The 14,665-nt window shown below is 31.1% G+C and overlaps 2 protein-coding genes across 3 annotated transcripts in view; one reads left to right on the forward strand and one right to left on the reverse strand.

Annotated features, from left to right (window-relative positions):
- The window catches only part of LOC129912063 (calmodulin-A-like), a 235,590-nt gene that overhangs the window by 75,787 nt on the left and 145,138 nt on the right, over nt 1–14,665 (reverse strand). The gene's annotated exons all lie outside the window — the stretch shown is intronic.
- On the forward strand, nt 1,363–3,921 carry LOC129912061 (uncharacterized). The gene is made up of 2 exons (XM_055990164.1): nt 1,363–1,663; nt 2,756–3,921. Exon 2 carries the CDS (start codon nt 2,877–2,879, stop codon nt 3,801–3,803), a length of 927 nt encoding a protein of 308 aa, XP_055846139.1. The 5' UTR covers nt 1,363–1,663; nt 2,756–2,876; the 3' UTR covers nt 3,804–3,921.

Consider the following 14,665-nt stretch of genomic DNA (forward strand, 5'->3'; position numbering starts at 1 on the left):
CATCAGTATCATCAATTTGCAAAACAATAACGCAAATTTAGCGAAGAACAATGGCGCCTTAAAAAAATAATTTTCGACCAGCAGGTGTTTTTTGCGAGCGGGTGCAATAACAAAACTCACAGCAACCCTTTTTCGCTTCGTTCACGAAAACGCGCGTGAACGAAGAGGCGCCACGGGCTCGTCGCCCACGACTACAGTTGACTTGTTGATCTTGTGTGTTCGATACAAGATCAATAGAATACAGCAATAAAACAGCAACCTTTTTTTCACTTTACTTCGTTGAAGACAGCAATAAAACAATAAAACTGCGACCTTTTTTCACTTCGCTCAAGACAACGCACTTGAACGAAGCGGCGCCCGCGACCGACGGTCGACTTCTTGATCTTGTGTTCGATAGAAGATCAACAAGTGTACATATTTATAAGCGGTACTTGTGACCGAGGATGAGGTCAAGTATCTAGCGGCAGGAACAAACGACAAGAACCATGACAAAATTAAATACAACATTTGAGATGTCTCTCAGATGCACATTTTTCTTCCTTGCACCTCTAGGAATAGTGCAAAACCTCAAGTAGCGCAAAGCTTAATGCAGCCCTTAGTTTTTAAATTCATTGTCCTTATAGCACATGAAGTCCTTATTTTCAATAAATACTTTTCTAGTAGGTGTATTAAATTTTCTACCCTATCTGTTTTGTACGACGTACGACAAACCAATACTGAAGAAAAAAAAGCTAAAAAATACATAGAATTTTTGTCGTAAACGCCAAAAGTTGGCGCTTACGACAAACCAACGCTAATCCGATGCTTATTTTGTGGATATACGACAAAATGCACACTAATTATCTCAGTAACGGTAAACGATAGGACAAATCTGATAACAGAAATGAAAAGAGAACGTTCTAAAACCTATTACTACATATCCAGTTTAAAAAAGTGCATTTTGGCGTTTACGACAAAACAACTCTCGGGCGACGACGTGCCGCTACCGGAAATTCTATCTAATACAATCAAATGAAATAGCAATTACAAGTAACGATAGAAAAATACATCAATCTGCAACTCTCGATATACATACAAAAGCAAAAATCTTTTTGTTAATCTGCTGGTGATGGTGTTAGTGTTGGTGTTGGTGTTGGTGTTGGTGTTGGTGTTGGTGTTGCTGTTGGTGTTGGTGTTGGTGTTGGTGTTGGTGTTGGTATTGGTCGTGAATGCCTGGCAAAGGAAACTAACGTTTTCAGCAGCAATTAATGATTTTTGTCACTGTTAGTTTAATTTTTGGTGAAAACTGTTTAAAATTTAACATTAGTACTGCTGCTATTAGTTTTTGTAGCCTGAATTGCTGTTTCTTTTAAAACTTTTAAAACAGGATCGCTTCAATCTGTGAGCACATTATCTAATAAATCCATACTACGTATCTAATAAATCCAAATTTACCTATACAAACACCAATACCAACACCAACACCAGCCATAGAAATTAACAAGCTTTCCGAATATTGAAAATTCTTATAGTATGCAGTTCTTTGTTAGATCTTGTGTCGCATTGTTGATCGTTTTCGCATTTTGCGTTGAATATAGTTTTTTACAATATTCCAAGTTTTGGCTTTTTTGACTTCCCGTTAGTATATTATTAGACTAAACATCATAAAAATTGTCAATTATTGGTAAGGAATCAGTTCCATTAATTTGTTAAGTTGATTGTGTTTTTATTTTTTTTGTTTTCGTCTTTGAAAAACCTACAACGCAAAAATTTAAAATATATTCAAATCCAAAGACATATGTATGTATCAGAGTGTGTCAAAAAACACATTTTTTTAAATTTCACATCGTAATAGCGCGGAAAAGTTGCGAATGGTGAAGAATAATAAGGGTTTAAAAAATAATCAAAATCAGTTCATATCTTCCGGTTGCGCATCGCCTCTGAAGTATGAAAAAGTTTAAAAAAAATGGTATTTTTACAAAAAAAAGTTTTACCACCCTAACATATTATTTTTTGAACATAATACCTTTAGAAAACTCTTATATGAGCTAAATATTAATTAGAAAAAAAATTGACTGAAATTGGTTAAGGACTTCTGGTGGCGCATGTTTTTCGAAATTTGTCAAAAAATGGCAAAAATCATATTTTTACGATATTTTTTTTCTTTTTTATAAACTATTTGTAAAATTATTATTTTTACTAAATAAGAATTAAAAATCAAGTTGACATAATCAGTGAAAGTCACTGAAGATATAAAAATCTTTCAGTCAAAAACGCTTTGGCTATTTATTATTTTCTTTGCCGCACAGTGGTGCCTTTGGTGCTTTTTTGGCTTCAAATATCATTTACACGGCCATTTCTTGATGAAAAGTCATGAAATTTAGTACACAGAACTGTATAAGTATAAGAAATACGAAAAAGCTACCAACTTTTTCTTGCGGACAAAATAAGCGTTTATAGAATTTTCTTTTTCGAAATTGTTTCTAAGCTAAAAATGTATCTAAATTGATGTAAAACAGATGTTCGACTTTTGAATTGGGTAAAACTGTTCATATTCAATGAAAAAAATTCAAAAAAATATATTTTTTTGATGAAAAATAGATATGATAAATTGATACCTATTATAATGTCACAAAAAAAAAAAATTCAAAAATTTTATATTAAAATATCTTTCTTATTATAATAAAATATAATTTTCCAGCACTTTTTGCTGAATTGATAAGATATTTAATTTGATATTTAAAAAAAATTTAAAATGATATTGTTTTTTTTTCAGTGCACTTAAGGATTCATTTCGATCAATTAAAAAAAAATTGTTAACAATTCTACGGAAATTATCTCTTCATTAAATCTATCTACAAAAACGAACAATATCTTATCTATCAATTGGAGCTGCAATGACGGACCAACATTATCAAGAGTATCCATCTACTTCTTCTCATGATCGATATTCACCATTTATCGAAAATCCAATGAATATAACTCCAAACTATGAATCATCATCGACTTCATGGTCCGATCCTCGATTATCACCATCATATCATATGTTTGATTCTTCTTCCGATTCTTTCTTTAATTCATTAAACTCAAATACAAACCGTAATGCAGCACCTGTAATGTCTGTTCCAATGTGGTGGTGGAGAGATGGTGAGCCTTATAGCGGAGCAGAAAACATAACACTACAGACTGAAATCCATCAAGGACCAATCTATCGCTTTCCAATCAAAGACGGTGGTCCAATTTTCATTTCAACAGGTGACATTCCCATTGCAAAATTTCCTCATCCAAAGACACATAAAATTGACACTTCAAATACTATTCACTATATGCAAGAATTGCCTTTTGATAAATTCAAAGAATTGGAAAAAGTTGAAAAACTAATGGATCCCAATACGGAAATTGAAAAAAGAGCATTCAGTAAAGTTATGGATTTTAGTATCTATCCAAGTGAATTTCAACCAATGACAAATTACGATCAAATAAATTTTAAAAATGATATTGAAGTATTTGGTAGATTTTCGCATACATCAATTGTTAGCCATCGACCAGATCCAGTGAATTATCCAGATAATGTTGTTTCGTATATGCGTGAAGTTTATATTCAAAAAAACTATTGCATCATTGAAAAACATTCTCAATTTTATCATAAAAAATCGAAATTGGCGTGTGTAAATTATTACATTACAGTAAGAGCATCGAATGCATTATTGGAAGCTAAAGAACGGTGCCAACGAGATAGTGAGGCAGCAGCTGGTAATCCAAATTTAGGTTCCAAAAGGGCGCAACCGAACACAATGAATGATAACAGCTCAAATCAAAATTAAATCGAAAGATTCACTAACAGAATATTCGTATCAAAAAATATCTTGTAGGTAGTTGATATGACAGCAATTATTATGTATGCTCTTTCTTTTATAAATTTCAATAAATATCAATATATTAAAAGGTTTGTGAGTGTATTTGTTTTTTTTTTTTTTACTTTAATAAATATATATTATAAATAATATATAACTGTAACCATATATATAAAATATATTAAATACAATGGATTATTGGAGAAACAAAATATTTTACAGCGAAAAAAGCAGTGGGACAAGAATTGAACCCTGTGGAACACCAGAATTGTTTGGAACAAAATCAGAAAGCTTATAGTCGGAGAGGCGACCGTCGAGTTACTTAGCTCATAAGGTTAGAGGTTAAAATTGGTGTCAAATGAAAGATAAATTGATACTGAAAATAAAAAAATAGGGTTGCCACTTCTAAAATGGGAACTTCCATGTGGCAACCCTATTTGAAAGGAAAAATTGTCACATAACTAATACATTCATATCTTTGTTATTTGGCCAGATAAAAGTTTTTTTTTAAATGCCAAACGAAAGTCAAAATATTAAAAAAAAATAATAAAATAATATAAAGAACGTAACCCTACAAATGTGGCAACCCCATTCAAATGAATACAACACTGACAAAAATCTTCTTTGCAGAAAACAGTATAACTTTTTATGCACTAGAAAGCTAAACTATACGCCATATTTTAGATAATACTCCCTTCTATCTAAAAAATGTCGGGTGCCACCTCGCAAATGCAGACAAGTACTCGGCAACCCTACTCAAATGCTAAAAAACCCAAAAATCACTTGTTTTTTGGCCAAAGTGTATAATATTTGACCGAGTTAAAGGCTGTAAAATACATCATGTTTAGCTAAGACTCTCTTCTATCTAAAAAATGTCGGGTGCCACCCCGCAAATGTAGACAAGTACTCGGCAACCCTACTCAAATGCTAAAAAACCCAAAAATCACTTGTTTTTTGGCCAAAGTGTATAATATTGGCTAGAGTTAAAGGCTATAAAATACATCCTGTATAGCTTAGACTCTCTTCTATCTAAAAAATGTCGGGTGCCACCCCGCAAATGTAGACAAGTACTCGGCAACCCTACTCAAATGCTAAAAAACCCAAAAATCACTTGTTTTTTGGGCAAAGTGTATAATATTTGATCGAGTTAAAGGCTGTAAAATACATTATGTTTAGCTTAGACTCTCTTCTATCTAAAAAATGTCGGGTGCCATCCCGCAAATGTAGACAAGTACTCGGCAACCCTACTCAAATGCTAAAAAACCCAAAAATCACTTGTTTTTTGGGCAAAGTGTATAATATTTGATCGAGTTAAAGGCTGTAAAATACATTATGTTTAGCTTAGACTCTCTTCTATCTAAAAAATGTCGGGTGCCATCCCGCAAATGTAGACAAGTACTCGGCAACCCTACTCAAATGCTAAAAAACCCAAAAATCACTTGTTTTTTGGGCAAAGTGTATAATATTTGATCGAGTTAAAGACTATAAAATACATCATGTTTAGCTAAGACTCCCTTCTATCTAAAAAATGTCGGGTGCCACCTCGCAAATGCAGACAAGTACTCGGCAACCCTACTCAAATGCTAAAAAACCCAAAAATCACTTGTTTTTTGGGCAAAGTGTATAATATTTGATCGAGTTAAAGGCTGTAAAATACATTATGTTTAGCTTAGACTCTCTTCTATCTAAAAAATGTCGGGTGCCATCCCGCAAATGTAGACAAGTACTCGGCAACCCTACTCAAATGCTAAAAAACCCAAAAATCACTTGTTTTTTGGGCAAAGTGTATAATATTTGATCGAGTTAAAGACTATAAAATACATCATGTTTAGCTAAGACTCCCTTCTATCTAAAAAATGTCGGGTGCCACCTCGCAAATGCAGACAAGTACTCGGCAACCCTACTCAAATGCTAAAAAACCCAAAAATCACTTGTTTTTTGGCCAAAGTGTATAATATTTGATCGAGTTAAAGGCTGTAAAATACATTATGTTTAGCTTAGACTCTCTTCTATCTAAAAAATGTCGGGTGCCACCCCGCAAATGTAGACAAGTACTCGGCAACCCTACTCAAATGCTAAAAAACCCAAAAATCACTTGTTTTTTGGCCAAAGTGTATAATATTTGATCGAGTTAAAGGCTGTAAAATACATCATGTTTAGCTTAGACTCTCTTCTATCTAAAAAATGTCGGGTGCCACCCCGCAAATGTATACAAGTACTCGGCAACCCTACTCAAATGCTAAAAAACCCAAAAATCACTTGTTTTTTGGCCAAAGTGTATAATATTGGATAGAGTTAAAGGCTATAAAATACATCCTGTATAGCTTAGACTCTCTTCTATCTAAAAAATGTCGGGTGCCACCCCGCAAATGTAGACAAGTACTCGGCAACCCTACTCAAATGCTAAAAAACGCAGAAACCACTTGTTTTTTGGCCAAAGTGTATAATATTTGATCGAGTTAAAGGCTGTAAAATACATTATGTTTAGCTTAGACTCTCTTCTATCTAAAAAATGTCGGGTGCCACCCCACAAATGCAGACAAGTACTCGGCAACCCGAGTACTTGTCTGCATTTGCGGGGAGGCACCCGACATTTTTTAGATAGAAGAGAGTCTAAGCTAAACATAATGTATTTTACAGCCTTTAACTCGATCAAATATTATACACTTTGGCCAAAAAACAAGTGGTTTCTGCGTTTTTTAGCATTTGAGTAGGGTTGCCGAGTACTTGTCTACATTTGCGGGGTGGCACCCGACATTTTTTAGATAGAAGAGAGTCTAAGCTATACAGGATGTATTTTATAGCCTTTAACTCTATCCAATATTATACACTTTGGCCAAAAAACAAGTGATTTTTGGGTTTTTTAGCATTTGAGTAGGGTTGCCGAGTACTTGTATACATTTGCGGGGTGGCACCCGACATTTTTTAGATAGAAGAGAGTCTAAGCTAAACATGATGTATTTTACAGCCTTTAACTCGATCAAATATTATACACTTTGGCCAAAAAACAAGTGATTTTTGGGTTTTTTAGCATTTGAGTAGGGTTGCCGAGTACTTGTCTACATTTGCGGGGTGGCACCCGACATTTTTTAGATAGAAGAGAGTCTAAGCTAAACATAATGTATTTTACAGCCTTTAACTCGATCAAATATTATACACTTTGGCCAAAAAACAAGTGATTTTTGCGTTTTTTAGCATTTGAGTAGGGTTGCCGAGTACTTGTCTGCATTTGCGAGGTGGCACCCGACATTTTTTAAATAGAAGGGAGTATTATCTAAAATATGGTGTTTAGTTTAGCTTTCTAGTGCATAAAAAGTTATACTGTTTTGTTCAAAGAAGATTTTTGTCAGTGTTGTATTCATTTGAATGGGGTTGCCACATTTGTAGGGTTACGTTCTTTATATTATTTTATTATTTTTTTTTAATATTTTGACTTTCGTTTGGCATTTAAAAAAAAACTTTTATCTGGCCAAATAACAAAGATATGAATGTATTAGTTATGTGACAATTTTTCCTTTCAAATAGGGTTGCCACATGGAAGTTCCCATTTTAGAAGTGGCAACCCTATTTTTTTATTTTCAGTATCAATTTATCTTTCATTTGACACTAATTTTAACCTCTAACCTTATGAGCTAAGTAACTCGACGGTCGCCGCTTGGACTATTAGAATTAATAGATAAAACTTCAGCTCTTTGAGATAAATATTTATGAATAAGGATTAACGCTTCAGCAAGAATAACACCTACAATTACAAACCCATAGCGAAACTCTCCTGTATGCCTAAACTATTTGAAATCATTGTTTATAAGTGCTCCATCATTGTCAAGCTGGCTGTTCCCTTAAGCAGCATGGTTTCTTAAAAGGAAAGTTTATAACTACTTACCAAATTGAATTCGTGTAATCATTTGACGAAATTTCGCATAAAATTATTCTATTGAAACTATAAAAGCTTGAGTTTCCTCAGCCTTTCATATTATGAATCAGGTCCAATTTAATAAGCAGTCAGTACCGAATTGTTTTCAGAGATTTTTTGTCATAATCTTATCGTGATATTAATTTCTTCTACTAAAAACAAGACATTCTTTTCATTTCATTTGTTTTTTTTTTAACAAAAGTTAACAATTTTCTTTAATTTTATGAAATTTTTTCCATTAAAACTTTTATTTTTCAAAAAATCAATAAATTTGAAAAACCTTTACTTTTGAACTATATTTGTTTTTGTTTAAAAAGTGAACTTTATTTTGAGAAACAATTCTTGAGTTTAATCTATAAGAACAAAATTGTACGGGAAGGGGGCTGTATCACCCCACCCGTTACGGTAGGAGAGGGGCAATTTTCTGAAAATTTTATATTAAAAAAATTAAATAAAATCAAGAAAAGGACCTAGAAACTGTCCAATAGCTTTTTTGCATACTTTCAAATTTTTTTCGATTAAAGTTGTTCTCGCGAATAGTTTTTGTAAGGGCCAATTTTTCAATAGTCAGTTAAACACTCAGTTAGTACTTATTCCCCAGATAGAGAAAAAATCAATTTTTCAACAGTCGGATACAGCTTATTCCTTATATAAAAGATTTAATAGAGGAATAAAGCTATCTGCTCATTTCAGAGACAAATAAAATTTATTCTAAGGAATAATCTGAACAAAAAAATTGTGCCAGTTGTCAAAGCTGTTTTGAAGAAAATAGTGATAAAAAGATTTCTTTGGTATTATAAATTTTAAAGATGCTATTTTTTCACAAATTTGAGGACCAACACGTTTAAAAAATACAAGGGAACACAAGAAAAAAAAATATGAATAAAAATGACAACTAGTTTTGAATATTTTTGAATTTGACATTTTTTTTGTTATTTTGTAGAATAGAGTTTTCTTGATTGAAAAACTCAATTTTGTTATCTGATTGTTTATGAGCCTAATAACTTTATTGGTCGAACAATTAACTGACTGTTTATTAGAATATTGAAAAATCGGCTCTAAATAAAATTTGAAGTTCAAAACATTGGAAACAAATTGTCAAATTTAATGTTCCTGTTGTTTTTTTTTTTTTCAAAAACTTGCTTTGCAAGGTGTGATTTTTTTGACAAAACCTAATATCATCAATTCAATACGTGTTTCAGGAATTTTCAATTTCTTGAGTAGAAGTCGGATTTTCCGGTTTGGATCATATTTGACACATTGAGCAGGAAACGAACAAAAAAAAATTTAATTAAATTAATTTTACGTAAAAACTACGCGCTGGAACTGTATGAGTCTCAATAAAATAGATTAAAAGGCCTCTTAATCTATTTTAAATTAAATTTACAACATTCCGCACGTAAACGTAAAAAAAACGTGTGTAGATAATAAGCAAAAAAAAAAGGAATTTGTTCCCTTGTTGCATGATGGCTCATATATGGACCAACTTAATGCCACTTTCAAATGACTAAAACTTGATAAATGTAAAAAAATTTATATTAGCAATATTAATCACATTATTTCCTTTATTGGCATATTTTTTAAAAAGTTCTTACTCTTTGTTTTATATTTTTTTATTTAATTTTCAATTTTTCAAATATGCTCCGTCCTGCCTAGCCTATCACCAATCCGGCCACTTTAGCGGATAACTATGCTCGTCCAAATCATTATAGATGGCGTTTTATAATAATATTGAGGGATCCTTATATTACTAAATTCGAAAGGTATATACAAAAATAAATTTTTTGACGTGATAACGTCTTATAAATCGATGAACCATGGCAGCCACCACAAAAAAGTGACGCCATTTTCTAACGTTACACTCTCGCACTTTCGCAGTGAGGGAAAATATTTCAATTAAAAATTAAAAATAAACTATTAGAGATACAAAAATCTTCTATAGCTTATTTGAAAGATAATAACCTAAAGCTTAATCCAAATGAAGGATTTTTAAAAATTCCGTCATTTAATAGGGTAAACAGGGGTAAAACGGAAAGATGAAGTTTGAGCTAAAATCAAAAACGAAAGTTGTAGAGAGTCGATTTTTTTTGCCAGAGATAGATGAGATTTATTTAAGAATAATTGCATTTAAGAAAAAATTCTAAAAAATTTTTAATCTTAGCTATAACGTTTTGTTTGAACGTTATAGACGTGTTGGGGCTATGACAAGAAGATGATTTTGGGAAGGGCAAATTTTTGTTTGACAATTCTAAAGATGCCAAGTGAAAGATGAGAGAAAAAAAAAATTAGGCGTCTGATAAGGATTTTTTCCCAACACTCTGCGTTTCGAAATATTAATTTTTGAAAAACACCTTGTTTTTTAGGGGTATTTTTGGGTAGTTTTTTATTTTTAGCTTTTTTTTGGAGCGTTCAAAAAATCTCAAGCTTATAGGACACGTAGGATTTGGCCTTATGCATACATGTGCAAAAATTGGAATCGTTTAGTGAGTTTTAACTGAATAACGGAAGAAACAAGTTTTTAAAAAACACGTTTTTTGACCGTTTTTAACCGATTTTCATCGTTTTTTATTTTTATCTTTTTTTCTTTAAAAGATACAAGAATAAAGTATACAGAGTAACGATAGACTAAATGTGTGCGAAGTTTCAATCATTTTCGTAAACACAATTTTGAGATAATGGTAAAATAAAATTTTAGAATTTAACAGGTTATAACTTTTGACCAAGAGCAGATAGAAATTTTATTAAACTTTTATGAGCATCCTGATACAATTATCTTTTATTTGGTATATCACACATAACGGCAGACTTACTACAAGCTACACAATGTTAAATCAAAACACCAGTGGAGATCTGTTGATCATGAATAGCCACCAGTGTGGGAAGTACGTCATATGAAAGGTGAAATAATAAGCTTTGACATGGTATAAAACTTTTTATAGGATTGAAAAAAAAATTGATAAAATAGCTTGAGGACATAAAAATAAATGTTTTTTTTTTGATTTTTTTAATGAAATTTGATAGAGTTCAAAAAATTCTACCTCTTTTTGTAGATGTCTCATAGAACTGATCGATATATATATTTTGAGCTCAGACAATAAGCTTTTGGATGGTATAAAATTTTGTATAGGTTGTTACAGAAAAAAATGGAATTAATGACGTGAGAAGATAAAAATTCATGTTTTTGTTTGCTATTTTGATGAAAATTATTGTTTTCAAGTAATTATTTTTATACTTTTTGCGCATTGTAAAAATTTAAAAATGGCTTTATTCTTAAGAATAAATACTTTTAACATAAAAAAAATTAATATAATGAGAAAATAAAAAAGGTATTTTTTTTTTAGCTTTTTCTTGTAAATTATGATTGTTTGAAATAAGTAAACGCTTCAATTGACTCATTTTAAACAAAAGCACTCAAATTTGTCCTCAAATTCAATATTTTGACATGACCCTTTTGTCATTACTCTCTATGGAACGGTCCCATTTTGAGGCGTCCGGTCCCCCAAGCTATTAATTTAGGGTAACTATTGTTTGCTTTAGACAATAATGATGTTGATATGATTTTTTCCAATATGCATGTGACTTAAAAATCTTAGCCGAAAATGCACTTATTCTGCCAAATCGAGTTAAATATTTTCTTACGTTTCGAAAAAATATTTACTATTTAACTCAACAATTTCAACTATTGCCCAGACAAGTTTCTCGAACCAACCATTCTATTTATTAAAGTAAAAATAAAAATAAGCAAAAAAAAATACACTCATAAATCTTTTATTATATTTGTATTTATTTAAATGTATTAAACAAAGTACATACATGTGCAATAAATTGTAGTCATATTAACTACAAGATAATTGTTATGTGGATACGGTACATATACATATCTACTCTGTTAACGAATAATTAATTAATTTTTATTGGTGTAAAGATAGTGATATAATATTAAAAAAAAAAAATAAAAAATTGAATAAAATATATGATTATATAAAAACTTTAATTTATTTAATATAAGAAAAGTCACTTAAATTGTTCCAAAATTTTCGTTTATGAAGTTATGGACAAATTTACTCACTTCATATGCGTGATTTCAATTACGAATAAACTCTAAATGCTCTAAACGATCTTCTTCAGCTGGCGACAGTAATGCATTGCAGATTCTTACTATAGTAAAATAATTTTCACACGCCAATTTAGATTTTTTCTTATAGAATTGACTGTGTTTTTCAACTATGCACCGGCAGTAAAGAGTATCATATATTAAACTCTTTACTACCGGTGGTAATTTGGTGTAGTAGTGTTTATCCAATTGGTTTTTCATTTCTTTCAATTTTTTGTAAGTTTCCCGAGGCAATGGCCGCTCTAAGCGAATAGTAGCTGAAGTGTCAATTTTATGTGGTATCGGATGGTATGGGGAAATTTTTCAATAACAATGTCACCCTTGCGAACTTGGTTAGGTTCATTGGGATCGCTTTGAATGAAATTTATTTTTCCTAGGAATTTTTTACATGGTGAATATGGTGAAATAAAATCATCTGTTGCAACTTCATCATATATATCCCACCACGATAGAGAAGGGATAACGGGTGATATATAAGGGTTTGATGGATCAAGCATAGCATTTGAGAATTGAGAATGTGACACTGCAGACGATGACAACGTCGACGGTGATTCATCATCAGCGCTAGATTCATCTTCAGAGATATATGTTCCAGTTGATGAGTTATTCTTTTTTTTTGTAGAGAAATCGATTGGAGTAATTTGAAGTAATAATGAATCTGAATCCATAGTGATATAGTAGAATATGCAATTTTTGTTCAAAGTTATAATCGTTTAAATAATATTAATCTTTTCGTCTGTCTTTTAATTTGTAGACGTTGTATCTGTAAAAATCGAAGGCGAAAAAAAAATATAAAAATGGCTGCGCATTCAACGCAATTAACTTATACCAAATTAATGGAACTGATGATCTTCCAATAAAATGATAATTTCTATGATTTCAGGTCTATGAGGTACCTACTAATGAAAAAATTGCACGAATTCAAGAAAAAAAAACCAAAACTTGGAAAAAATTTACAAGATTATAGTCAACCCGGATTGCGGAAACAGTCAACAACTCGACACCAAATCTAAAACAAAACTGCATTCTAAAAAATTTTCAATATGAGAAAATAGCATGATGCATTTTATTAAAGATATTTGTAGCAAATGACTTCTATTGTATATTATAAATTTTACCTAATACAATCAAATGAAACGGCAAAATAAGAAAATACATCTTTTTGCAACTTCTCTCGATATACATACAAAAGCAAGTTATTACTTTTTTTATGCATATGTATTTGAGAATAAATTCTAAGAAGATAATACATCATTACACAATTCCTTTGGTATTAGTTCAAGGCCAAGGCCATGATTAAATGCATGCCGGCCATACACACGAAATAAATAAACTGCGCAAAATGGGGTTTGCGCAGCTTTTTATGTGTGAATGGGGTTGTTTTTTTTGTGGGGTTTGTGCTTTTAAAACTGTGTAAAAATTGAAATAATTTTTATACTGCTCAGTTTTGTAAACTTGTTCAGATATTTTGTGTAATGAATTATTATTAAAGAGGGGATTTTTCTTCTGGAATACATATATATTGGTTTTGGATTTTTTTTCCTAATAGTTATTTTATTACTCACAAAATATTGAAGGAAGTTTCTGGAACATATTACAAACTCTATAGTGATCTCTCAACAGTGCAATCGAATCAAAAAACAACCCTCGATGTATTACCTAGTCAGGCCTACCTCAATAATGAAAGTGTATAGCACTTTCACTGCTCACAATACACCGGTTGGCCATAAACTGTTCAGTGTATGCAGTGTATGCAATGCACTGCATATTCAGTATACACAGTTAATGAAACTTCGCAACTATGAAAATGACGCTCAATGACGTCAGCGACACGTGCCGTTAACAGCGGCCGGCTATAATAGATACATATAATACACTTTTTACTTATTTTACTGAGAATAATACAAATTATAATACACTGAAAAGTACACAAACAGTTGATGTAAACTGTAAATATTATAAAAATGTTTTGTAGTTGTTAATATTCGCTGGGTTGGCAGGGTGTATACTTAATATTATGTCAATTTTTTTGCATCTACAAATATTAAGGGGTAATATTAAGGGGTACAGTAACTTACTTATAAGAACAAATTATTATTATTAGTTGATTAAAATAGTATTGTTATTCAGTGAGGAAAGAATAAAATCAATGTGGCCATTTGGTTTACATCGATTAACAGTACTTAAAAGGCATTATATATTATTTTATACAAAATGTTTTCATAAATTACTGAAGTGATTTTCTTTAAACTTGGAAGTTAGTTTTCTGAGATTCCATAGAAGCGAAGTAAGAATGCTAAAATTAAGAGTACCTACCAGCCATTTAACCAGCCATTTAACCATTTAACTCAAAAGACGGCTCTAACGATTTTGATTGAAATTTTTGTGTGCAATTCGGCAAATAGGGTGTAAAAGTAAAAAAGATATTTATTGAATCGTTTTTTATTAACAATACCTCTATGACCGTTTGCTTCGCTTCTGAATTACTTGTAAGAGATTCAATCTTTGTTTTTTAGTCGAAATCAAAATTGGAAATAATGTTTAAGTAATTAATAAAAAACAAATTTTATTAGTTTTTTACATTTAAAACAATTTTTTTAAAGATTTTTAAAAATAATAAAATTCACGTTTTTTGAGTTTTAATTCTTTTTTGTTTGAAAATTGAAATATTATTATTTTTATTGAAAATAAAATGCACACATCAGTCGTACGCTTCCAAGCTCTCATGGTCAAAGAAGCACTTAAATTCAAGCTTTTTATGAGAACAATCTAGGAATAATTATGCATAGTAAGATTTTTAAAGGA

This window comes from Episyrphus balteatus, chromosome 2 (genome assembly GCF_945859705.1).
Source record: "Episyrphus balteatus chromosome 2, idEpiBalt1.1, whole genome shotgun sequence".
NCBI lineage: Eukaryota > Metazoa > Arthropoda > Insecta > Diptera > Syrphidae > Episyrphus > Episyrphus balteatus.